General features: G+C 41.7%; 1 protein-coding gene across 1 annotated transcript in view; it reads left to right on the forward strand.

Annotated features, from left to right (window-relative positions):
• The window catches only part of NPSR1 (neuropeptide S receptor 1), a gene marked incomplete at both ends in the record, with an annotated part of 59,768 nt that overhangs the window by 21,114 nt on the left and 11,008 nt on the right, over nucleotides 1-27,646 (forward strand). Inside the window, 3 exons of the mRNA XM_082326978.1 lie at nucleotides 19,538-19,641; nucleotides 19,994-20,087; nucleotides 24,915-25,116. Of these exons, the coding sequence (XP_082183104.1) occupies nucleotides 19,538-19,641; nucleotides 19,994-20,087; nucleotides 24,915-25,116 (400 nt within the window). The remainder of the gene's footprint in view (nucleotides 1-19,537; nucleotides 19,642-19,993; nucleotides 20,088-24,914; nucleotides 25,117-27,646) is intronic.

Raw genomic sequence — 27,646 nt, forward strand, 5'->3', positions numbered from 1 at the left:
TATAGCCTCTTTTGGGGGTATCAAGACCTCTATTTCATAGTGTTTGGTCATACAGCCATTGGAAAATGATCATGGAAAACAAAGTAGATTTCATGTTTTAGAGGTGAAATGATGAAGGTAAATTCTGACGTAGAGAATTTGGCACCCTGAAAATGCATCGTTCCAATCCAGTCTAGTAGCGTAGGAAGAACAGTGATATTGGGACTGGCACGCAAACATTCAGTCTAGTTACACAACTTCCTTGTGAGCTTTAATGTAAAAGAAACTGCTTTTGGTGCAAAATGAACTGTCCTTGAAAAGGTAAAGTTATGCTCCCAGAAGGCTGGGGCTCTAAGTAAAAAGGTGGCCTTGAAGGACTGGCAGTAATCTTGTGGTCTAAGGCAGTTGGATTGCCTTTGCCTTCTACGTACGTGGGCAAAAGAATCGGAGTCAAGGACGTATGCTAGGAAAGACTAAGAAACAGCGATGGAGTTGATCTCGATGCAGTAGCCAGAGAGTTTTAGTCTAGAATATGGTACCCTAAAAAGCAGGCTGGTTAGTGCCCCACCAGGGAGCTCTTGTAGAGGTGGGACACTCCGAGAGTGTAGAAAGGAGCTGTAGGTTTGCTGAAGACTACATCTTCTGCTTTAATTTCTAATTCCAAACAATTCAAATTGTTTTTAACCAGCCTGGACCCAAACTTGTGTACTATATAGTTTGCCTAATGCTCACGTATTTTTAGATACCTTCTTAAGAGCTCACTGAAAAGTCCAGGGCTGGACACAATATTCATGTTTGCTGTGACTATCCATTGTAGCTCACTGCGGTAGGAAACAGTAGCACTGGCACAAAAGCAAAAAAAGCTGAAATGCTGTATCTATAACAGCAGAATGCAATGTCCCTCCCATTAGTGGAAATATAAAGATAATGAGCTCTCCAAATTTGCTACTGGAAGCAAGAATGGTCATCCACTTAACAACGCTGTAATGACTGTTATTTATATAGCCTACTTTAATCTTACGAATGCAGGAACAAGATGTCCATGATTCATGGTTTGTAATTAATGCAATCACTACCCACTAGCCAGACATCCTTAAATCAGTATTTTTCAGCCTGTTGTCTCTGAGTGGTGGTCTTCAGATCCCTTACAGGTGGCAAAACACACTCTGCAGCATAGCTCCAACTATAGAGCTGAGGTGCTCACAGGGAAGGAGAACACATGAAAAAACCCTCTTCTTTCCTATTTACTTAATGTACAGCATCTAAATACTGCACTAAATTGTTCTGGAAGGGGACAGTTTGTGTGTTCATCATCCATAGGTGCTCAGAGTGGGATTTTCAAAGAAGTGCCTTAGTAATAAAAAACAGCAGACACACTCTCTCAGCTTGCTAATTGCTCCAGTACCAATTTCAGTGTAGGATATGCTGATGTGGTTTTTTTCACGTTGCACAGGACCACCTGGGACCCTGAGAATTTAGGAACAAATATAAGATGCCCTCATTCCGTCGGCATCTCGGTCACTGTAACACTCTCAAGCCAGAGAAAACTTTTTTAACTTTTATTTTGTGGAGCCATAACATATTTTCAGTAGACGTGTGGATTCCAGTACAAAGAATTTGAGTCTTTCCTTATATAACCTTTAGGGACTTAATAGGCTTTAGTCCACAAATCCCCCTGCTTCTAAAGCAGTGAAAAACTAGCTACAGTATGCTTATAAATATTCAATACAGTACGCAATAGTTATTCCTTTGCAGTGTATATGTATGTTTAAAACCACAAGCAGGCACCAGACTTCTGTTCCTAAGTCACCTGGGAGTGCCTTTGAATGCCATCCCTACAGCTTGAGCCTCTGGACACTCCCACAATGGAAATAATAATATTAGTGGAACATCTTGTGACAATCCTATCTCCCAAAATTCACCCCAGATCATACATTTTTAAACGCAGATGGAATCAGTCACTCTGTTTGCTTTTCCTGCGTAATAAGTCATTTCTGAAAGGATTAAAAAATGATGAATGGACCTTAGATGTCCTATCTTTATACAAAGGCACTGTCTTCTCATTTCAACAGGCACACACAGCCTAAACTTAATTCCACTTCCCCACCTACAGATTTCCATATAGGAGATCCGCATTTACCATTTCTATTATTTTAAAAGGAGCTGTCATTATTTCAGATCTTTGCATACAAATGCTTTTCCTGACTAGACATCTGTGTGACTAAAATGAAAGCATTTCCTTTCAGCAGGTTTTTGCTAGTAGCTTTTTTCCCCCCTTTCACTTTTAATGTAATTTCTCTAACCCTGTGCCGAGACCTGCACTGTGCAGCTAAATTACTGCGCCATCACAGCTCTGCTGATACCAGTAGGGCTGTGTGGAGATTATAAATGTTTGCCTGGCCAGCTACAGCACTTTTGAGGGCTGTAAGACAAAAATGCAATGTGGTCTGAGTCTGTACATTAGAGTGACCATGTGGTATTTGAAAGAAATAGCAAAAAGAACAATATTCTAATCTTAGTAACTTTTCTAGTTAACCTAGTGGAATGTGAACTAAGCAAATATCTTCAGACACCTTCTTTCTCTTATAGGTAGGCAGCTGAGTACTTTGGTGACGACCTACATTTGCAGGTCTTTGATCCAAAGTGATTTTAAACTGCAACCTTCTTCACCTGAGGAAGTTACTGTTATTTGGGGCTTTGAACCTTTTGTTTTATACAGCATCATTATTAGCAGGGAGGGTGGAGGGAAAATGTTCTGTTAGCTTCTTGCCATGTGTACAGAAGTAGGTCTAAAGAAAGCATACAGCTCGACATCAGTCCTGGGAAGCAGAATGGGACATAACTGTCGTAGAGATAATTGGATTAAGTTTCATGACTGCATTCTTGCACACTGGTATTCATTTTAGGGATTATTCATGCTATCTATTTTAGGTGCCTCACTGTAGGTATGTAAAATGGGAAGTCACTCTCCTTGTGCTCCATTTATAACCAATAGAGGAAAACACTCTGAGCTGCCTTTACGTTTCACTGACTTGTACAGAAGGATTCAATTCCTAATTTAGATCCCTAAAGTTGACTATATAAATCCCTCCAGTGTTCGTATGTCACCAAATATGTCAGGATTACTATTCATCTTCGACAACTAAGAACCTAATCTTCCACCATTTCAATCAGACCTCAGAAGGCTCTGACTCAAAACCCACCCGCAAATACAAAGTTTTACGGAGAAGGTATTTCTCAGTACTTTTTAATTTATTTATTTTTAAGCTCAGCAAGGCATATCAACATGTTACCTGATGGAAAATGCATGATTATTTCTTTTGTGCTCAGCTATGTTTCTAAATGACCATCTGGAATTTGCCCAAACTTTTCTGGGCTCTGCCCAAAAGACAATTTATTCAAGTGGGATCTGGAAAAAAAGTATAGCTTAAATGACAAATGTTATTCCAAACCTGTGCAGCAACACTACAGCTGCATGATTAACCGTAAAGGAGAACCTTTGCAGTGCAGATAACTGCCATGCCCTGCTGCGTTAGTGGAAAGAACAACCTGAAATTACTGAAGGATGTAATGTGGATATGGATGCATTTTAGTAGCTCATTCTGTTTCTGCATGCATTTAATACACACACACACACACACACACACACACACACACACGCACGCACACGCACACTAAAAGCTTTGTCAGTGTTAAACTGAGGTGGCTAAACTTCATAGTCCAAACTTTGAAATCCAAAAGAAACTTGCAGGTAAGCCATGTATTTCTCCACTCCTATTAAGTTAGGCAGACAGTAGCAAGAAAGAGAGAAGGGTGAAGACCTGCTTAACAAGAACAGGAATACTCAAAATAGGGTGGAAATTACAGCTGAACAAACCCCCAAACATTTCACTTCCAAGTCAGACTTTTTGCTACTTCTTAAGGAAGAGGGATAACAGCACTGAAAAGCAGAAGTGGTTGGTTGATCACGCCTATTTCTTAGACGGAGAGGTTACTGATAATGAAGACAAGCAATTTTGCCTGCAAGGTGCTTGTACTTTCATTGTAAACTAGCAAAAGAGAATGACAGACAAAATATTATCCGAACATGACAGAAGCCTGCAGACTAGAAGTGGGGAATAAGGGGTCTTCAGGATGAGGAAACAGCTTGCTTTGAAGCTGTGGGAACCTGAAGAAACACAACAAAAGGAGGAGAAGTTTAACTATTTCCTAAAAAAAAAAAAAATCAGTATTTTACGTGTGTGTGTGTGTAAATATTTTTATGAACTGAAGAAATAATGTTAACAGCAAAAATCAGATCCCATCCAGTGGATGTGCCAGGACAGCTTTTTATCTACTGGGTTTTTAGTATAACCTTAACTGAGGAGATGAGTAGCACACCTCTACATTTTAAGGTGGTGTTCTATGGATGGACGTTTTCTAGTCTTGAATGGAAGAACTGATTTCTATCCATTTTCACTTTCCAGCTCACATAGGCAGGGAGAAAACCAGGAACAGATGCCACATGTGGGACAGATGGAGATCCTTCTTAGAAAATGGCTTTCCCATGCTACAGAGATAGGGACTGTACAAACACTGGTTTTCTAATGTATTATGGGATTGCTGGAGTTACTGCTATGCTACTACTATGTCCAGAAAAACAATTTAAGGTATATTAAATATGGTGATTTCATACTGCTCCTTAGGAAATTGTCTCTCCAGTTATATCTGGTAAGTCAACTGAAGTACAAGAAATGTCATTTTTTGCTCAGTCTTCTTTGTTTTAATGAAACAAACAAAATATTTAAAAATCAAGGGGACGTTCTCTCTTATTTAAAGTCCTTACTCAAGAACTGCAAGGCCATGGACCTTTGCTTATGGAATTCAGCAGCAGATCACCTCTAAAAGGGCTGAAAAGCAAAAGTGGCTTTTTCTGTCAGCCCTAGCATGGAATCCAGCATCACCACTTCTGAGGCCAGCTTTGTACATAACCCTGGAAAAGTGAGGGTCATTCAGTGTTTTGTTCATCTCTCTAAAAGGAGGATACCATGTCACCTCTTCCATCTTTCATTTACAGAACCAATTTAAATTTGGGTTCCTGGATTTCCCTGACAGAGGCACATGCAGGCACACAGCAAGCCTGACACATTTTCAATACTGGGCTTGTTAGATGGCGCAGCCCATTTGGAGTAAACCTCACAGTACTGGCTGCCTGGGACCCGTGAAGACTGTGCTACAGCATCAGTTCACTTGTGCAATATATGCATTTCCAATCTCTGATGATCTTCTCTGATGAGTTTTTACAGCTCTGTGATACTCAAACTCTCTATGAAACAGCAAATAAATTTCTTTGTGTCAAAGAGTTATTAGTGGCAAATCTCATTGCTCTAAGTCAGAAAATCTCATGAAATTTTAATGCACAAAAGACAACACAGCACAAAAAACCCCACCCACCTGAAATCTTTGCTTTGCAAAGGTATCTAATCTAATATTAATAAGTGTCAACCACATCAGTTGCACATCAACCTAGTTTCTCTGAAGGCTCCTCTCATAATATTATGCTGCAAAATCTTACCTCTCTCAAACACTGAAGCTTCTTAAACAAACAAATCAGTAGTGAGTCCTGTACCTTTGCAACCTGGCTATAAGTGAAGACTGTCTCTAAGCCCCCCTGCATGGGTATGCTAGCACTTGTAGCTTAGCAAGTTACTAACTGGAATAGCAGCCCCATCACCACAAGTACGGTTTTCATCAAGTACCTTCCAAGTGCCCAGTTTGCCTTCCATGCAGTAAGTAAACTAACAACTTTTGTTCAAAATATGGCACCTTTTGCACTCTCCAGGTGTTTCTCAAAAGCACTTTTTGTCTCTTCTACAGTAAAAACTTGTTCAAACAATTTTTGAGTTGCATGGGCAACTGGCTTCTCAGATGACTGTGATCTCATTGTAGAGTGGGTGGGACAGAGGTTCAGTGTTGGCCATCTTCTAAGGCCTTGGAGCAAATGAGTGGCTGATGGAAATCAGCATGAAAGTGTTTTGCACTGTGACTGGGGGGGGAATGTGAGCATATGCTACCTCAAGTATGGATTTTCTGTCAGCGATGACATTGAAAACTTGTATTGCACTCTGAAGCTGGCTTATTGTAAGCACATACCACCTTCAAAGGCACGTAGCATGGAGCAGCTAGTGTACTTAAATTTAGACTTCAGCTCATTGCCTGCTACTTTCTTCTGGATACGGTGAAAACATCATAAACTGCACCATTGAAAATAACTTTTCAGTGCTCTTTCTGGGAGGAACAGGCTCCCTCCTATCTAGACCAAAGCTGTCAAATTATCAAATATCAACATTTAGAGCTGGGAGTGGAGGATGGGGAAGGGAGCAGTGGAGAGGGGGAAAAGAAGGCAATACAGTTTACTCATGAAAGGGAAAGTGTATTCCACTAATACACCAAAAGGGAAAAATAATTCCCCCCCCCCCCCCCCCCTTTTGGGGGAAATCATATGTCAATAGAGAAATTGTTATTTGGGATAAAGATTTTGAGGCCAACTGAAAAAATAAATACTATGTTGACAATTTGATACTGGCTAGGTTGGTCCCTGTTGTCTGTGTGAAGGTCTTAGATATTCCAACATATTCTGCAACCTTTATAACTGTGATTTACAGAAAGATTTCTTAGGCTACAAAACCTGAACCCTGCAGACAGTATAAAGCTAATGCTTAGTTTACAGCAGAAATAGGCAAGATAGACAGACAAAAGATTAAGAGAATTACAGCAAACTTTACAGCAAAATCTACAATGAGGAAAAAAATACACTGAACCCAGGGCAGCTGCCATGATGGGAAGAGTCCCCAGCATGCTATGAGGTTTGGCAATGCTCATTCAGCTGCTACAAGCTGCGGCAAGTATCGTTTCTCTCCTCTACCTGGGGAAACCTGCAGGCCACCTGCACAGGATCTGATTTTGAGAGAAATCACATCCTCAGATGAACTCTCAGTCCTTTAGATAAAGAGTAAATTCACATGTCTGAACATTACATTCATGGACATTGTTGAGCAAGGGATGACCTCAGGAGAGGGGAAGATGGCTATTTAATGCATTCAGAAACTAAAACAATATGCCACTTCCTCAATAAACATCAAGGATGTCTTTCAAATAGCTCCATTATTATTTTACTGAGTGAAGCTCTCACAGCACGTGGGCACAGAAAGCCCTTTTTCCCTCTGTGGCATTCACAGCTCTCCCAGAGCCCCAATTTTTGGGACAGACTCACGTTAGCAGGTGAGCAAGAGCACCTTCGCAGGACTGGGCATCTCCAGAGCCCCCATGGTTTGGGAGGAGGACACTCATGCGTACCAGGAAGATGCTTCAGCACGTTCCAAAAAGGATCCTTTTGGCATCAAGCTCCCCAGCAAACCATGCTCAGACACCCGTTTTCTTGAACTGGAGGGAGAGTCAGAGTCAAATCAAACCGGTAACTGACAGGAGAGCAAACACTGTCAGCTTGAAAGCCACGGCACTAACTCTAACAGAGCACATCTCAATGTATTACAATGCATTAGAAGTATTAAAGCACTTCAACTTGTGTAGTTTAGAAGTTATAAGCACAAAGGGCATTTGCCTTTTAATAATGTTTTTATGAGCTGCCTGAGTGGTTTGCAAGCAGTTCAATATCCATTGCTGCATACCATTACTGCTGTATTTTCTAGAAGACTGCTTGGGAAACACAAGAAAGAAAATGACTGTGATCAAAGTGAAATTACAATACACAATTGCATTTCTGTGAACGCTCTACCCAGCTAATAAAAATAGACTGGAAAAAATTGATTCAACAAGATCCATCAGAAAAACAAAGCAGTGCTTCCAAAACCATACCCCTTACAGGTATGCTTTTAAGTAACTCTGTGCTTCACTTACATGGTTTATAATGCCAATGTAAATTTGAAAGGATCTGGAAAAGGAAATGTTTTTGAGTTCTTTTATTGGATTTCTTAGTGTGCAGATAATGTCACAAACAAAATATTTTGCTCTTGTTCAGGACTAATTTGATCATCCTGAAATGTCACAAATAAATGGACTACCTACTCTTGCAAGATAGCATTATGCATTTTCATTTGTATTTCCAAATCCTTAAACACCCACTCATTAGTATATCAAATATATTTTCAAATAAGTGCTTTGGCAGGTTAGCATTGTTTTCAGCAAACAATGTTTCCACAATGTATTTTTTATGCTTTGCAGGAAATGTTCTTGAAAAAATAGTGATGTTACAAATTCATTGGATTGCTGGATTTATATAGTCTGTGGCTTATGTTATCTATTTCTCCTAAGAGGTTCCTAAAAATATTCACATCCCTTCTTGGTTTACCATTCATTGCTCCAGAAGTGGAGAAAGATACTTTGATCTGCATGAAGCTTTTCACACAGAGTTACGTTTTTGGTGTGAATTGTAAATAAATACAAAAGTTCATTTCCATTAACTATTTGGAAGACGTTCCAATTTCAGAAGGACTTGCTAGGATGCTGACTGAGAGGATGTGGAAAAGGCACAAGTAAATTGATTTTAGCTTTTAAGTGGCAGTTGTTGTTTACACTCTTTACACTCATCAGTCTCACCGAATTACCTGAAGAGAAAATCCAAATTTCTGGATATTCATCCCAAAGATACCTAGACCTTTTTGGTCAGGAAGAGAAGCCAGATATATTGAAAAAACTAGTTTTCTTTGTGATTTTAGCATGCCGTGGTTTCAGTTTTGGGCTGGGATTGCAACCTTGACACAGCTGCTAGCTGGCTCAGCCCTCGAACCAAAAATCACATCTCATCCAAAGACTCTTGATACTGGTGAGAAACTTTGACTCCATTTTAGCAAAGCACTGTGAAGGTCTCAGGGGCTCTGTGTGCCCTCATATCAGTTTCGGGTTGAACTCTCTGGGACCCCAGGGAAGGAGTGTGCACATCCAGTGCTCTCAGAGAGGTCTGACTTGGCCACACCAACAAACATCTGATGCACCAGGTCCATGCTCTGCCACAGCGCATGGGCACGGTGTCATGGGTGGCATAAGCACATCCTTTATTTATAACAGTAACGCGCTTTGGGAAAACAGAGCAGCAGCATCTCTAAGTCTGGCTGGCAAAACATTGGTCCTGTTTAATGTATCTTTTCATAAATTACTTTCTTCAAAGCAACCCATTTTTTGGACAAGACAGAGTGCAAGAACAGCTGGTTTTATATTCCTATCACACTCGGCGCACACAGTGCAGCACAGGGAAACATGAAGGGCAAGAGGTGAACTCCGGGTTTTCTTCAGGGTCCCAGAGCAAAAGTAGACATTAGGATGGCTGATATTTTGATAACCTTTCCTGTGTCTTGGTGGTAGCCCTGAATATGCTTTGTAGATACACTCGGCAGCCAACAGACTGAGCTATGTGTTTTTTACATCAGCAGCAGTGAGCTTTTGCTGTGTCAATTTATGCCAGTTTATAGGAAGGCTTAATTCTTGTTTTGACAGCTACAGAATTGTTCTGTGGTCCTGAAGGACTGATTATGGTTTTCCTACCTTCAGCCTGTTTCAGACATTCAAATCCTAATGACAGTTGTGCTACATTTGTTTTTGTTTTTAATAAAAGGTGCTTGGCAGTGAAGCTGTATAATCCTTTGGGTCCAACACTTCAGCATTAAGGCGGGAAGTGGATTTCTTTCTGAATTGCTTGGAAAACATGTTACCTCTAAATTATATGGGTTCCTGTTTGGTTCCCTGCTGAAAGTACAGGTAGGATTGACATCTGACAGAGGGAACTCTTATTTTACAGTTATTTTACATGAGTGTTTGATTTCTATTGATAAATGAAGGTAGGTATGCAGAGTTTTCTACCTGGCTTCTTCACATGCTTGTGGTAAATGTTGAGAGACAGGATTGCACGAGCATGGTGCTGCCAGCAGCATGGCCATAATGGCTACACTTTACTTGGAATCATCATTTAGGATCTCATTAGCTTCCGTTAAAAGACATGACTTTAAACTTTTGACATTAGATGTACAAATACATCATTAACGCCTTTTAGTCCATCATCTGTACTGCAGCATTTCTAATTGCAATCAAATGGAAATTATGCTGTTAAGAGCCTTTGCATGCACTAAAAAGCACTGAAACAAAAAGCTACATTAAGAAAGTAGGGATTTTTTCTATTCCCTCCTTGCATATTAAAGCAGGGATATTTATTTATTATCCTGAGTTAGATTGTCTTTGTGCCACCAATAATAAGACACTTTTTCCCATCTTTCCCAAGGGCTGTAGGACAAAACACCTAGCGTTTTCATGCTGTACTTCCTCACCTGCCGATCTGTATGACTCACATTCATGTATTTTACAGGTTTTCTGTGGAGAGTCACTTCCTTTAATTCCATTGCCTAGCTGGTTACCAAATGCTTACAAATATTTAACAGGATTTATGGAATTCAGGACAAAGATATCACATATGACATTACAGAGACTTAGTTGTTCTAATAACACCAAATGCTTAGAAGTCCATTTTGGCCAAGTTCAGCCCAAGTATAAGACTGAGATCCAGACCATAAGTTACAAAATCTTCAGCCTGTTCTGGCATTGCAGTATATTTAGTGGAAAGCAGCTCAGTGTACATTTGCATGTGCGACCTTTCCCACATGATGATTTTACAAGGCAATTCTCCAATGAATCTTACCAGTATGCTTTTGTTCATGCTATCAGCAAACACCAGGGGAGACAAAGCAGGTACAAAAACGGGAATGAACATTGCTCTACTGTTGCGTAAGCCTATGGTTGGACAAAAATTGAGCTGCAGTGTTCAGTATCACTGCTTGAGCCTCATGGGAATCTGGTTTAGTTTGCCACAAGGGAGGAAAGAAGGCTTTATTTTTACCATTCCTACTTAGACTAAAGTATCTACATCAACAATATCTGAGCCTACTAAGACAAGATTGTAAGAAGACTATAAGGACCAGAATGGCTAAATTACACCAACACAAAATATTCCCAGGATAGTCCACATTTTTTAGATGAGAATAATCATCCAGCTGATGTTGTGACCAAGATATGAACATGCAGTCCTTAAAATACTTGAGTTAAAGAGTTGCCAAAAAGGATCAGTAGGGGGATTCAGAGGAAATAATGAAAGAAACTATGTACAAGATGTTGGGGAAGGACAGAATTAAAATAGTGTTGTCTGGTACTTGGCATCTTAGAAGGTGTATTTCTTCTGGAAAATGTTAGAGGTACGGGCACCACTTGAAATAAATTAAGAGGCAACGAGTTACAAACAGTGTGATTTCTGTGTCCTTTGAGAAGGCACGTACTTGTTTTCCAGTGCGTAGGTAAGACAAGCTGGTCCACAGGAGCTTAACTCCTGCCTTTACACTAACTGAGGCCAGCCTCCCCTATGCAGGATTTTTCTACCCACTGCTTTTATTCCTTCTACCTGTTCTGCTCTGCCTGAAGGAGAGAAGGGGAGTTAAATTAATGAGTTGCATTTGAAATATACTTTCCCAACAGTTAAATAATAGCGATCGAACACTTGTTCTTGCTTAACTTAGATATTCAGGCATGCATAGGTCATATGTTCATATACCTAGAAAAGCTTGGTTCCTATTTCAAAACCTACAGTAAGCTCTGTTTCTTAAGAGGTTAACATTGTGCAATACGTGGTTTTTTCAGCCCTTCATCTTTTAACCTGGATGAGCTCTGGAGTGAGGCTGGAGCCTCACTGCATCCACCCTTTACAACCTCTAGCCTAACAGGGCCTGCCTCATCTCAGGGGGAGGGAGGACCTCAGAGTAGAAATGTAAGAAATGCAATAAACAAATAAAATGCTCACCCAGTGCCCCAAAATTTCCTGTCACTTCCTATGAGCCAGAAAGAGAAAAAAGCATCAGTTCTGCCACTGAAAAAATCCACACAGCTTTAACAGGGGAACAGAACAGGTTTCCGCTTGAAAATTTTCAGGTGGGTTTTGTTTCATCCATTACATTTTGTGTTCTGCTCCAGGCTGCCAGGCCTGAAGGAAACAACATACGATCGCGGCGCAGTAGACATCGTTAGTACATGTGGCAAACCTGCTGCCTCACGTGTGCTCCAGCGCAAGCACCGCGGGCGAGCGAAGTGCTTGTGGGCGTACTTACTGATTGCCCACGAAAGCTCAGCGCACCCTGAATTTTGGCTCTCACTTCTCCCCCCTTTGCCAGGGATTCTCTGGCAGAGAGCTGGGATCCTTGCACCATCTAAGCGCAACCACATCTGCTCCACATCAACACTTCTAAAAGAGTTAAATTCAGGGCGGGTGGGTTCACAGCAGCCCCTGGGGGTGCCAGCTGTCCCCCCATTGGCCCCATCTCCAACATCATGCCCAGATGCAAGGGGCTGCAAACAGCCACAAACTCAAGCAAAGGCACCTGGAAGGATTACAAAGAGGACAAATGGGCTATCCAGGGGTGAAAGTGTGAGGGCGGCTCTCGCCCCTGTGCCCTTAGCACCCTCCATGCCCCACATGCAGCCTCTTGCTGCACCGCGGCTGCATGGAGAGGCACTGCACCAGGGTCCTTGGGGCTCAGCGTTTTAAGAGCTGAAATGTAATCATCTTAAAAGGCAACTTCTAGGTATCTTGCAGGTATCTTGTCTTACAGGTGCCCAGAGCAGGTACATAACCTATGTCACCATCAGCTGCTGAATGAGAGCAGAGGGGTAGATACATCTTCTAGCTAACACCGTCACAAAATTATTTCTAGTGCACTGAATACTTGCAAAGCCATGTGTGGTTTTCAACAGAAAGCACAGACTAAGGCAGGAATGGAAGGACCATAATGAAACGAGCTGCAGGGGTGTCTATGGGAGGCAGGGCAGCTTCTCCTGCTCTCTCTCCCTTGTACCTGCCCTCAAGCCAGCCTGCCACTCCAGGAGCCCTAAGTACACTCGAATTTATATTGCTTGCACCCCCAGCCCTATAACAAAATCAGCTAGGGGTCTTACTAACTTGCAAGGCAAGTTCACAGCACTGTGTCTTATTAGCTGACAGCACATCAAGCGTGATACAGAGCAGCAACTGCAGAGCAGTGAGGGATGCCTCATCACTTCAAAAATCACAGACGGGACCCTATTGCTGTAATAAGGCAGTGATGCCATAAAAATGGTTTTTTAAGGGTCTATCACTTCCTTGCAGGCAGGTGTTAGTAAACCACTGTGTCTGATGCTTCCAGAGGATATGCTTTTTGGGGAGTGGTAGGTGACAGGAATGCACATGGTGAGGTCCCAAAAAAATGAGCTCAGTGTGAAATGCTCAGTCCTGATGAGGAACTCACACCCCCTGTCTTGCCTTACAAAATGTTGCTGCTGTTGTGATGCCTTGTGCAGCTTGATGCTGTCCATAAAGCAGAACAAAATATCCTTGTTAAAATGGAATCACTCTGTAAATGACAGGAAAAGAGGGATGAAATTTCAGTAAGGGGCACAGCTTCACCGAAAAGTCATGGATCACCACATCCAGCTTAATAGGACTGTTCTCATCAGGGGAAAAGATGATCAAACTGCAGCTGAGATGACATGTGGAGCTTTTTAACCTACTGTGGTTTACCAGCAATCTGCTCTCCACTTCTGACAGAAAAGACTTTCAGCATCTTTAGGGTAAGTGTCTTAAGGGAGGAGTGGTGTCAGTACTAATAATCAAATGATAGAGATATTTTCTTGCAGACTTGCTAGCACAGATTTTTGTCTTAACCTCCTTAGTTGTAGCGAAAGAAATACCCTGAAGTCTGCACAGTGTACATGCCTTTGGCAATGCCATCAAGTCAATGAATTCCTATGAACAGATTAACCAGGACAGTTGTAACCTGTCTCTATTCCCATGCCAAATCACTAATTACCTCCATTTGTTTTCTATAATGGACTTCTATCTCTGTGGAGGGTTTTTTGCCATGAAAATTTGTCTCACTCACAACAACAGCAAGCCCGCATTCAGATTTGTCCCTGCAAGGGCAGTGTTTTCTTCTTCACATTTTTGTGCTCATTGGTCCCATGAGGCAGCGCTCACCACCCAAGCTGCTGCAATCACCTCCTGAACTGAGCAGTTCCCGTGCTCAAATGCGTAGAGGCAACGCCTGCACTCAGTCATGCCCGTGAAAAGTCCAAAGGGCTTTTACTGAGCATGATGGAGTCTTGGGTAAAATTGGTCTTTAAAGCCAAGGATTTTCATGGTTTGTTTCAGTACCTGCCACATTTCCCAGCCATAGATGCTGTGGTGCTATATTCAGCATGTTTCAGCCTCTTTCTTCCTCCTCTAGGAACAACAGGTTGCTTCTCCTTCTCAGTCATTTTCTCAGTCTTTTTGATAAATGCTGTTTTAAAATGCTGCACTTTTGAACACGGACAGGTTGGTAAAGGCATATACTAGGTCTTAGTTCTGCCTTTGAGGACTGTCTGTGGCCATGGTGCAGACAGGGAGGAGGGAGCTGGTGTTGCAGACCTGCTCGGTTCATGGGGCTACAAGTTGTGCAAACCTTAACAGCCCATTTTTTCCCTCACTCTGCACCCCAGGCAAATCCATCTTTACTCCCTGCCTCCCTCTACTTTTCCTTATTATTGAAGTCTCATGGAATTTTTCTTTTAAGTTACATTCTTAGAAACTCCATCTCGTTTTAAGAGTAGACTGCTGCCATCCCCATCACACTAGTGCTGTGTCTTGTCTTCAACAAGGAATCGTTTTGTCTGCATCATTTTGTGAATATACATTTGGCTCATGTTAAAAGTCACAAACTATCACTTGCTGGTATTTTTATTTTCTATCAAAAGAGAATATGTCATTAATTGATTTTTTGCCTATTTTTCTGAGGAATTAAATGAGCCACACAGTTGCCTAGCAATGCAGACATAGAACTGCAGTACACATACCACTTCTTGGTAAAACAAAAGAAGAGTATTAAGAAAGAAGTGGCAATGACAAGCTCACACACAATTACAAGTGAAGGTTGATTAACATTGTTTTCAGGAACGAGCCTGGTGCCATTTGGCCTAGAAACATTCATCAGTGAAAGAACACAAAGATCTAATATGCAATCCACCAGCTTAGTAAGGAGCCATGAGGATACCAGCAGTAATGAGGAAACTGAGGTTTAGAGCGATGTATTGGCTATGTTGGTTTCCAATAACTGACTTTTACCACTTAGGACATCAATGACACATCGAGGTGTGGGCTTGCCAAAAGCAACGAGGGAATGTGTGATCTGCTGAGATCACATCACTGAAATCAGCTAACTTCTAAACACTAACCTCTATCACAGCAATTCAAATTACATGACAAATGAGGATTTCAAGACACTGTGATCGTGGCTATAATTGCATCTGAGACAATACATGGGTGAGAAGGATTCATCTACCAGTGACTAAAGCTCTGCTGGTAATTTCTTGATCTATATATCAGCTTTATAGCACTGGCACACTGGGGCTTTGTGAGAGGGGGCTTGTAGGCTAAAGTAATGTTGTGAAGGTGTGAAAAACATGAAGTCTAATTGTTGCGGCTGTGATGAGCAGTAAGATAACAGAATAATGAGCAGCACATTCATTGTCTAAATGAGTAATAAAGGTTTGCACCAGGTACTTATGGCACTGGAGGAGGGAGGACACGAAGCAAGAAATGGCTAGGTGGGACATTTAGGGCAAGAAGTGAATACAGTGCTGCTAATCGATGGAGCTTGCATGTATGCTTAGCACAGGGGTAACCAGTTAGCTGACTAGAGAGTGAATAATAGATGTGTAACAGAAAACAATGCACAGAAACAACAGATTAGAGTGCATACAGCAGGGAGCAGTAGCACAAATTCTTTGTCATAATTTGTAGGTTTGCTGCATTTTTCTTGCATGCTGTCTGATCACCTGCATAAGGCATATAGGGCCACTTGGTGGCCCTATGTAAAGTAACGTCTGTCTGCATGACAAATCCTCTAAAGGTGTGCAGTTGGGTCAGACTCCGAGAGTTTGGTCCTTTGAAGAGGTGTGATAAGAAACATCCTCTGGAGCAGGCAGTAGAAGAGCAAAGGAGTGAGAAAAGTTGGTCTGGTACTTGGTAGGATCGAAAAGACGAGAGAGATTTCTGAAACCTGCAGAGGGCATGAGGACATTGTGTCGGAGAATGTTTCTATAATTAAAGGGTATTGAAAAATCTGGCTAATTTGGCGTGCATGCACAGCTGGCTGCATCTGCTTTGGCACACACATGTGTGTTGTGCCGAGGGGCACATGCTCGGAGGAGTGTGTGCTGAGCCCTTTGCAGGGATTCAGAAACTCAGCACGGAGAGCCCTTAAAGCGTACCGCTGGGGGAGAGGAGCTGAGGCTGCCAGCACAAAGAAGCTGTGAAGTTTAAACCTTGCTTAAAAGCCTCTGCAGTCACCTGAAAACCTCCCTCAAAGGCTTTCAAGGGGAAATGCAGTTTTGAGTTGTTTTTAAGGATCCCAAAGTACTTAAGACTATAGCTATATTAGTAGGTAATGCCATGCAGTGGGAACAGACCTGTAGCATGATGAAGATGGAGCTGATATCCACACTGTGCATTTGGGGGGTGGGTCTGCTTCAGCCGGGTAAACCCCGCCATGGTCCCTCGGCCTGAGCACTGGTGGCAGCTGCATGGTGTGGGGTGCATGAGGGGCACCCCTGGAGAGCACCTTTGCATCGAGCATCAGCTGAAGCGAAGGCTCATTCCCCTGCGGCTTTTCTGTCACGTGAACCAGTGAAGTGGGGGGCATCCACGGGTTAAAAGACACACTCCTGATGCAAACTAAAAAGCTGATGTGGGCATATGCTGGAAGCGTGCTTCTGGGCCTGCCTAAATTTCTTACACCCAGCATGCACCTCAGCAGCCGGCATCCTGGACATCACCAGGACGCTGGCCCATCTGTCACCTCACCTGCAGAATGCACCTCCAAAGCACTCTCCTCATGCATTGGAAAGCGATGGCAAAATGGTGGTGAGAAGAGGGAAATGAGGAGACAGCTGAGGTGCCTTCCCTTCTCCCTCCCTTTCCTCTAGAGAGTACTGAGATGGGTACGAGGGAGGGCAGCCCCCGCACCCTCCTCCTCCAGAGGGAAGCTGAACTCCCATTTACCACTTGCTTGGTGGATGTTCAGACCATCAAAAGCTGGAGGATACCCTGAGGTGAAGCTCTATTGATGTGTATTACTTTGAACCAATGAATATTTCATTACTGAAGAGAGAGAGAATATGAATCAATAATTCAGGAGTAAGGAAAGGGGAAGTCATGGGTTTGAACCACTGCTGGAGGATGCGTTCCACTTTTTGAAACACTTAAACTCCGTGGTTTCTTCAAAGACCACCTTAATTATATATACCTACAATCTTTTCAATAAAGTCTTAGAGCTACTATACTCATCAGAGGAACCACCATCCCTTGCTCTGTCACTCTAATCAGTGAGCAACATTTAACATAAGGTTTCAAACCATGATTTTCTGCTGCCTTGGGTGGGTGGGAGAGCAGAGACCACAGGAGTGCTGGCTGGAGGGGCCTTCTGAAGGTCATCTCTGATCCAGCCTCCCTGTGGAGGCAGGGGAAGAGCAAAGAGAGAGAAAATGGGGTTGGGAAACACCAGGAGAGGAAAAAACAAGCCAGAATTAATTGAACGATAAAGTCATGAGGAGGGAGACAATGTAGTTACATGCAACAGCAATGATATTTCTGTTCTAATTTCATTTCGAACTGAGCCTTGAACAAAAAGAGGAGATAAAGGATTGAAGAAAAAGAGGAGATAAAGGATTACTGATACAGAAAAAATAATCCTAGTTTTCCAGTGAAGCAAAACAAGTTGCTTCTTCTAAAGCATTAAGCTGAGATCTCAATTTCCAGTTAGAAATAACTGGAATTTCTGTAATTTCAAAGGGGGGAGTTAGAAGAAACACATTTTGCCAAAGACATACCTGTTTGCTTGGAAATACTGTTTCAACGTGTTTACTGCTCAAAAACAAAAGAAGTTTTGAAATTGTTGAAATATCTTTTTGCCAAAAGCATACATTTCAAACCAAAATCTTCTGATATGGGTGTTAGAATGCCTTTATCACAGTAAACTCTAACGATAGTTTTCAAATGTGTAAAATGGTGGTATCAAAATGAAACATTTTACCTCACCACTCTAAATTTTTTAAATATGGATTGAAGCTATTTCTTTGTATTACTTGTTTTTGTCCTGACAAATTGCACAAAATGTTTTCCCAACCTGCTCTCTCCCTTTGTGGTAATCTGTGCAAGAAGAGCAACATGCTGTGTTACTTGAAGCGGTAGAACACTGGATTGACGCACATTTTCTTCCATGAACAGCACTTAAAACATTTATCCTGTCCTACAGGGAGAGAACTTTTTTATTATCTTGGTTTTAAAGACAAAACTTAATATCGCCCATATGTACAACAGCAGTACCAGCTTTTGCAATTCCTTTGTAAAACTTGCATTGCTGTGAGTGTTCATTTGTTCAATAAGAAGCAGAACAAAGGCTGGAATATCTCCTCAGATTTTCTCAAAAAAAAAAAAAAAAAAAGAAAAGATAGCCTGAGGTGTATTTATTTTGGTGAATGCAGACTACAGGAGAAGTACAGGCATAAGTAGGTTATCTTTAAGCTGACAGGGCAGGGCAGTCATTAAATAATTAAGTTTGCCAATAAAATCCTGACAAAATTTCCACTAACTTCAGCAGCATTTGGATTTCACCCCAGGTGCTTTCACAGGAGACATATTTCTTTTTATAGTGAAATAAAAGACAAAGAAAAAAGGACATTAAATAGTTCAATATTTGGCACAGCTGTGATCAAGCAGATGCACTTAGACACTAACCTACAGCTTCTCCAACGCTATATTTTATCCACACCGCATGGAAAACCTGGGGGCCCTTAGCAGGCGGCGATGAGCCTGACACGCTGCAGGATCAGGCCCACCAGGCAGCCTCCTCCATGTCTCTCATGGACAAGCTTGAAATGATTAGGTATATGTAGGCTTAACACCCATGGGTGATTTTTTATGCAGCTCTACTCACAAAAAGCAAATTGTTATCCAAGGAGGAATTGATCTCAGTTAACTTTAGGCATCTTTGGTATAGATGCAGGTGTAGACCAGGACCTGCATCCAGCCTAGGGCTGATGTGACCATCTCAGCTGGTCACCTCATGCCCCTTTATAAGCAATGGAGAGAAAAAGGCACTTCAAGGGTGCAACTCATCCAACCCATTTGCAATGCCAGCCAGGCTGAACCACAGCCCAGAGGGCAGTGGCAAGCCATGCTCATGAGAAACCAGCTGTGGGCTCCAATGTTTAGAGGGATCTTGCCTGGTCTCTCTGAATGGATTGGCGTTAAATTAAGAGAACAAGAAAATAAATACACAAAACTTTAAGTGTTTTCTGAGGCTTTTCCAGCTCCTCTAGCATCCTGGGCTGACTGGCCACGGCACGGCTGCCCTCAAGACTAAGGGAGCTGGTACATCCGAGGGTCATACCTGCCTCTGCGGCTCACCTGCAGTCATGTGTTTGCTTCTTTTAATGCTTCTTCAGCTAATTTTCTTTGCAGATTCATTCACAGGACTCATAAACATAATGACTGACATCATTTGGCGCTACACTGGAGATTTCATGGCTCCTGATATCGTTTGCAGAGTCGTTCGGTACTTCCAGGTATAGAAACCTCGTGCTCCCCTGTATGCCCAAGCTTGCATGGCTTTGTGTCCCCACAGCAATAAACTCTAACAAAAATGCTGTATGGACATTTTTCTAGCATCAGAAGGGATAAATGCTGAAAGCATTCATTTAAAGTTGAAACACTTAATTAAAATATATTAAATCTTTTATATTTTTTGGGCAAGATAAAGGAAAAAGGTCTGGGTGAAAATACAAGGTGTTTTTTTTTCTTTTTCTTTTTTTTTTCCCCAGTAAAAGTTTTCAAATATTCTTAGTTCAGTGTTCTCACTGGCATTATTTTCTGCAATAAATGTGTCTCAACTGCTGCCTCATATACCTTCTGCCCCAGGTGGTCCTTCTGTATGCCTCGACTTACGTCCTCGTGTCACTAAGCATAGACCGGTATCATGCCATAGTTTACCCAATGAAGTTCTTGCAAGGAGGTAGGAGTATTTCTCTACCTTGCTATCATTGTGGATATTATTGGATACTTTTTTAGTTTCAAAATTCTTAACCTTGTTGCAATGAATTATTCATTACTGCTGTAGCAACATTTGGACTCCGTTACAGTTTTCCAAATGGCAAAGGAGCTGTGGTTTTGAGATTTATGAAGCTGCACTTAGCCCTCAGCAGTTTTTATAAGCATTGTGTTAGCAAAGAATGAAATGACATTTAAAAAGTATAGAGGTTTTCATTATCTTCCAGCATTTTGAGAAGGTTATTATGGGCAAAAGCTATCTCTCGTAGAACTATACTGACTCCAGGAGCCGCAACAGCTATATTGTCTATTTATTCACACTAAAAAATAATTTGGATGGAAGTGTGGTACTGAGAATTCATACAATAGTTTGATAAGAGAACTTCAAAAGCTGTAGCATATAAGTTTGGATATCTATTGTTTCTTGTAATTTCTTCTATTTGTTATTTTTACAGCACTCAAATATATCCTGGCTGTTCAGCAGTACAATTTAAAGAACATGATTTCTTTCCTACAGAGCCTGAAGTGGGACATTAAGTATGTTGCACTAAGTGAATAAACAGAAATAGCAGGTGGGGAGGAAGGGGAAGAGTTACAAGAACCATGAGGTCCAGAAGATGCACTTTAATCAGATGCAAATATCATTCTTGTTTTGGAGTAACGATGGCTTTTGACAGCCTGCTCTATTCAGGGGATCAGATTAATTGTCCTTTCTGGCCTTAAAAACCTGTGAATAAATCACAGCCCAGGCAGTGGTGCAGCTTTGGCTGATGTTAAAGTCTGAAAACTTCAAATACTTTGTGAAATTTAGCCTCATATTCCCCAGTGTACAGACCAACTTTTTCAGACTGGGGGAACTGATATCAAGGTTTTCTCAGCAGGCTTTGGGACACGCGGCGTGCTCTGCAGAATCTGCCGACGTTGAGCAAGGCTGGGGAGGGCTCATAAACCACCTGAAGCACCAACTGCCAGCCGAGCGGGGCGAGCTGTGAGACAGGCTCGCTGATGTTTCGTCTTCACACGTGGCACAGCAAAAAGCAGAACTTGTTAAATTACCGCCTGGGCCTAGTAAAAAATTTGGTGGTTGATCTTCGCAAACCACTTCGAAGTAGAAAAAAACAAAAAAACACCAAGCCACCTCAGATCTTTATAAAAGCCTTTTTTTAACTCAGTCCCACTTCCTATACCTATACCATAAAGTTTTTTCCTTTCTTTTTAAAACTGGAGAAGAGCAGACATTGCACCCAGCCGAGGGGCAGCAGAGCCTTCAGCTGGGTGCAGCTCTCGGGGGGGAAACAGGCCACAAGCAGAGATAATGCTGGCAAAGCCCACCTGCCTCTGGCAAGGGCTGGCTACACACTGATGGACAAGCAAAGATCACGTTCAAAAGGAAACATGAGACAGCTGTAAATTCAAAAGAACTATCTAGAGAGGTATATTTACCATAACAACTTCCTGGAATATACATAAATATTCACCTTTTGTACTCAGCTATTCCTAGCAGAGACGTCATGTGGGGGGCTTTTGAAATGCCCTCTTAGCTATTCTGCAGGGAGAGAACAAAGAGATTTATGGAACTTTGTCGTTGGTGATGACACTGAGAAACTTTAAAAACAGTTCTGAGTCAACTTGTGGCACATTTCTTTCCAAAATGAAACATTGATCCCCCCAAATCCTTCAATCAAGAAACAAGGAGTTGTTTCTCCTTACCAATTTTAAAAATTATGTTTCCATGTAACCTTGAAATATCATTTTGGAAAAAAAATTTTGCTTTGAAAATGTTAAACAATTATTTTTTTTTTTAAATTGTGATTTATTTACTAGCCTCGAGTCATGTTAAAAAGCATTTTCAATGAGCTCTACTTTTCATGGCTTCTAAGAAAACAAATTTCAACAATTAAGTATCTTATACTCACTTAGCGAATACATAAATGACCACAGAAAGTGCAGGATGTGGAAGAATTATACATTCTAATCCTAACACATTTACCGTATGAGGTACCTAATTCAATAACCAAAAGGGTCATTAAAAAATCGTAAAATAAAGATTGAAAAGAAAAGAAACTGAGCAGTTATAGCAGAAGACATTTTATGACTATTTCACCATGTTGAAAAAGTATATGCAAACAGTATGAAAACTAAGCAACAGGTGACAACGAAGCTGCTTAAGTAAAAGACAAAACCCAAGTAGGTGTAAACTGTCCCTTGCCTGGCTTTGGCCTCCAAATGATGCTGAAGTCCACCAGATCAATGAGATTCTGGAACAGCTCGCTCTCTCTGGATTTAAAACCTAATTTTAAAATGGCACTCACTTTACAGAAGGCTTGCATAGCACTGCCGTTCATGGTAGCAGGGAGCAAAACTCCTCACAAGAGGTGCCTCCCCACCACATGTTGATGGAAGCAGGCAAATGTGCACAAAACCACTGCCGCAGCACACGGATGGCGGAAGCAGAGCTAAGGGGACGGTGATACGAAAACATCCTTTAAGAGAGTCAGTGCTAGAGCTCATGACTGAGATTCCAGCTCCAACCCTGGGTGTTAGTCTTGACCACCCCAGTATGAAAAACTCTCCATTTAAAGAGCAATATTCTTTTTAAAGGAAAACACTAAGACTGGCTGAATAGAATATCATATTCCAAAAGCTGTTATTTATTTGATTTCATTTATAATTGATATAGTTCTAGATATATGATTTCCTGGCATTTAGAGCGTATTAGAGCAGTTATAAAAAACAACATAAAGAAACCCTGCTTGTGAGGCAGCCAATTAGCATCAGTGATAAAACAAAAATGTACTTACCTAGATACTATCAGTGCCCTGTAAAGCACTTTAGATTAGGAAGGCCATATTCTACCAAACACGAGAGACATTTAAAACCAAGAATGAATGAACATTGCAGGTAATGTTTTATAAAACACAAAGATAAAATACCACTCTTGCTCAACCCCAGTTGCCCACTTCTCTTCAAATTAAGCGCATTGCTACACAGTGCAAAAAATAAAGTATATTATCCAAGTATGATCTTTTCCCCTTAGAAACAGACATGTGGGTCCCATTGAGGCTTGTATGTATGTTCTTTAAGTAGCTAGCTCACAACTGAAAAGCCCTTTCTGTCAGGAAATATTTTGTGAATCTTACTCTTAATATTCCTTTTGCTAAGTTTATTCTGCTATGCTTTGGGAAACTTTACAGTTCTCCTTTGCCTGTGCAATATTTATAGACTTAATCTAACCCTCTCACTTACGTAGATGTCATCAGAGTTCCCTTAAGCCCTAGATTAGCAAGACCATATTTTGCTGAACGTGGGTAGCATTTAAAAATGAGCAGGATAAGTGAATATTTGCAACTGATGTTTTATAAAGCATAAAATTACTTTTTGAATGTTTCTCCCACACACTTTCTTATTGCTCTTTGAGCTTCAAGGAGGAAAGACATTCTTCTTGATATGCATAATTTAAAGTGATTTTCTATTTCATACACAACCTCGGGTATTTTGTAGGACAATAAAGTATTTCAACACCAAAGCTTCCCAGATCAAAAAATCTGTCCCCATCTGTTCCTCTCGCAATCTGACTCAGGAGGAATAACTGCTGCTGAGAATCACTGGTATTCCACAGATCAGCCCTTTTTCCCCACACTTTTTGGCTAGAGCTACCTGGATTTTAGCCAGAATATGCAGATTTGTGAAAATGAAAGCCTTGGGGCTGTTTGCTCCAACCCATTGATTTTTACAAAATCCCATGGGTGCCACCAGGCATCATTCGGTTTCCCATCAGTTTTCCCCACTTGGCAGCAGAGGAGGCCAGAAGTCAAGAGGAAGCAGTAGCCCAAACCTGCAAAGTGTTTTGAGGTCCTTCAGCTCCTGATGTTCACCATGAGGTCCAGCAGGATCTCCTAGTCGATGTCTGTTGTGGCAGATAAAACAGGGCTGAGCACTTGAGCACCATCCCACCATCATCTGCCCCATCTCACGGTTAGCCGCCCACCTTTGGCATGGCTTGGGCATATGCCCATCAACAGGAGCTGGGGTTGGTCCCTGCCACGATGCAGAGAACTGCAGGAGATGCCCAGGCTCTCCAGAACCACGTTTCTTTGGGGCAGTAAAGTTGCAGCTGGAGTTAAAGGCAGCTGGTTGTGCAGTTTTGTTCCGATCCTGAACTGAGGCATTTTCTCTTTCCTGATAGGAAGTGTTTTGCGAGATTTCACACTTCAAGGTGCATCAAAATGTTTAATTTCCATTCCAAGGAGGACATTTTCCCCACCAGTACATCCAGTACACTCCAACCTAGTTTATGTTTTAAGTAACCCTTCCCAGTCTCAGCCTTCCTCTGTTATCTGTAGCACAAGGACTCCTTCTTCTTTCCTGTCTCTGTGTCCTCCTACTGACCATCGCTTTGCTGTGCCAGGGTAAGAGCGTGCAGTAGGGCAGGCCTGTGGTCCTTTGCATTTATACATGATATCGTCTTGGTTGCATAGAGGAACCATCTACATCTCATGTTTCTGACTTACTGACCCTGACCACTGCCTTTCTCACAGTGTTTCAGATTCAATGGGCACTTTTAAATAGAATATATAAAATACAAGCCCATAACGACATGACTTTTTATCATGAGAAAGAGATGAAGTCCCCATTCTCCTTTAAAGTCTTTTCAGCGTCAGCCGGCTGCAGCCCAAAATTCCCTTTCTTCGCCCAGTTTCCTCCTCCTCCCTGCCTTTCTATCAGTACTGCTACAAGGTGCCAGTCATGCCAGCACCCCCATTAACACCATATGTTTGACTCTGTTGCACAGAAAGACAGGCGAAAGTTCTTATTGGAGTGGCCTGGAGCCTCTCTTTCCTGTTTTCCATACCGACTCTGATTATTTTTGGGAAACGGCAGCTCTCCAATGGGGAAGTGCAGTGCTGGGCTCTCTGGCCTGATGACTCCTACTGGATACCCTACATGACGGTGGTGGCTTTCCTGGTGTACTTCATTCCTCTGATCATTATCAGGTAAGCCTGAACCATAGTCAGCAAGCGTGTGGTGAAAGCCGTCAAGTGTGCAATCAGCTTAATGCTTTAATTTCTACTCATTCATTATGATTTCATTTCCACACCTGCCTTATACCTGCTTTGGTTTTTATCACATAATGCACGGGTCGCTGTACTTGCCCTGGGTATTCTCCATGAGGTATTAATAGCCAGAAACATTTTCTCTGAAAAAAGGACTGAATCTCTAAGTGTGTCCACTTATCTCCACCGCTTCAGGCTTGAAACATATCTTTATAAAACCAGTATGAGTGTCTAGCCATTATGACAAAACATAATTTTAATAGAAGAACAGGAAACCACACTTAACGCTAATTAAACTAAAATTAACTGAAAGTGCTCTCAAGCTTCATAGTACTAGAAGAGTGTTTCTTCACCAGGATCGGAAAGAAATCTCCAAGTGTTTGAAGCTGCCAATCACTCCCAAAATACGAGCAAATAAAATTCTTCCCATTTTGCAATGGGAAACCTGAGCAGCAAATATTTCACTAAAATATGCCCAAAATCACAAAGAGGATCTGCAGCAGAATCTATTTTAAACTGAGGTCAACTAATATCCCAGACTGTGCTTAGTGATCAGTGAATTTTATTGCCTCCCTCTGGAACACTGCCATTAGCTGCTGTTAAACAAAAATTATCTAGCCACGAGGAGCTCCCAATGCAAAGGAGCAGTCAAAAACTGATGTGGAAGGGGAGTGAGGCTTAACTGCCTTGAAAGGCTGCCAGTGGCAGTAACTTGTTCTCCGAGCCCTTTCCTTTCTTTCCCTTTTATTCTCTTTCAGTAGCAAGGCTACACTAGGTTTTCTTGGTGTCCATCTCTTCTTCTTTGTGGCAAAGACGGCTTGCTGGGACTCCTTTTTTCCCCCATAATTTGGTGACACGCTCTTTGTGCTGTGAGAGAGGAACTATGTTTGTATGTCCCTTGGACATCTCTCTTGGTCCATCTGCTTTTCCAGCAGGTGATGAGCCGTGAGTGTCCATTTGCTTCCTGCTCATTAGCACCCCAGGTGAGAGCAGGGTGAGGCGGCTGATCTTTTCTAGATGATGACAGGACTGGCTACAGAAGCTAAATAGTAAAGAGCATGTCATGGTTTTAGTTCCTTTCCAGTTGAATTGTGCCTTGAAGTTTCTTACTGTTTAATCACCGAGATTAAGTTCTGCATCTTCTAATGGCAACAAGTTTCTCTCTGATAGAATCAAAACCATGTGGTGCTGGAACTCATCTAGCTGACTTTTTGATACGGATTCAACATTCACCAGTGTTGCTCCCTAGAGAGAAGGGACAATTTTTATACTTTGTTCATAACACATCAGTTTGCTAAACCTTCCATTTTTGTGCCAGATTGCACAGATATAACAAACAAAGTCATGAAAAGTTCTCCTTAAAGAAAGGACATGATAGCAATACAGAAAAACTACTCCCATATCGTCCAATTGCTTTTCCTTCTTAGACAGGATCTTTTCTCTTTCTATGTTTTTCTGTATCTTAAAAACAGCCTCATTTTAAATACACCAAAAAATATTCTTGGGAACATGTAAGTAAAAATGTGGGTGGATCTGCAGCCCAGCACTAGCAGCAAAAAGAATAAACACACAGAGAAGGGACAAAAAGTAATTTAACTGTGCAAAAGAAATGGCACTAGAAAACTTTGAGGCTTGCTGTTGCTATGAGAGGAGTTTTGTTATTAATTTTCTCAAGTAGCTAGCAATCAGGAAATTCTAGCCAGCATCTTAAGTGTTTTAGGAGAAAGGCCCATAGCGTGTCCAGCTATCAGTCATTCCACAGGTGTGTGAAACATCTCTTTTGCACTCAAACTTACAGATTTGCACGCTTTCTATTACAGATCAGCCACTCCTTTTTACATGGCATATATGCTTGTTTGGCAAGAAAAGGCAAGATACATAGCAACAAATTTTTCAGAGCTGCTGACATTATGCTCCCCTCCTCCCTGCCAAAGGAAGATATTCAAACCAGATCAGCTCTGTGACTTGCTTTACAGTAAATCCCCAGAAGCAAGAAGGTGATGAAGACATGAGGGAAAGGGAAAGTCAGTAAAGCTGGCATTTCATGAGATTGCCCTGACAGCTGAGACATGAATAAAGCATCCTAAAATTGTTGTGGCTTTAACCTTAAGCGACTTTCACAGGAGAAGTTTATGGCAGGACAGGAACTTAAAACGCCGGCCTCGGAGCCACAGGGCAGAGCGGTGCCCATTGCCTGCCCAAACACGTTCCTGGTTTCAGTGTACACTAACACAAATGCTCCCATGTCCTTGCCAGCAGAAGTCAAATTCTTGACAGATCCTAAGTGGTACTGGGCACTGGGAGGAGGCAAGGGGGGTGAGCCAGGGAAGGATTTTTTGTGCCCATTTATTTCTAGTTGTCAGTGATACTATTTTCTTCAGAATAGAAAGGATTTTCTAAAACCATATAAAAAGAGGATTACCATCAGGGCAAGGTCAGCAGAGACATTATGAAAAAATACTATTCAGTT

Source organism: Platalea leucorodia, assembly GCF_965183815.1.
Source record: "Platalea leucorodia genome assembly, chromosome: 1".
Lineage (NCBI taxonomy): Eukaryota > Metazoa > Chordata > Aves > Pelecaniformes > Threskiornithidae > Platalea > Platalea leucorodia.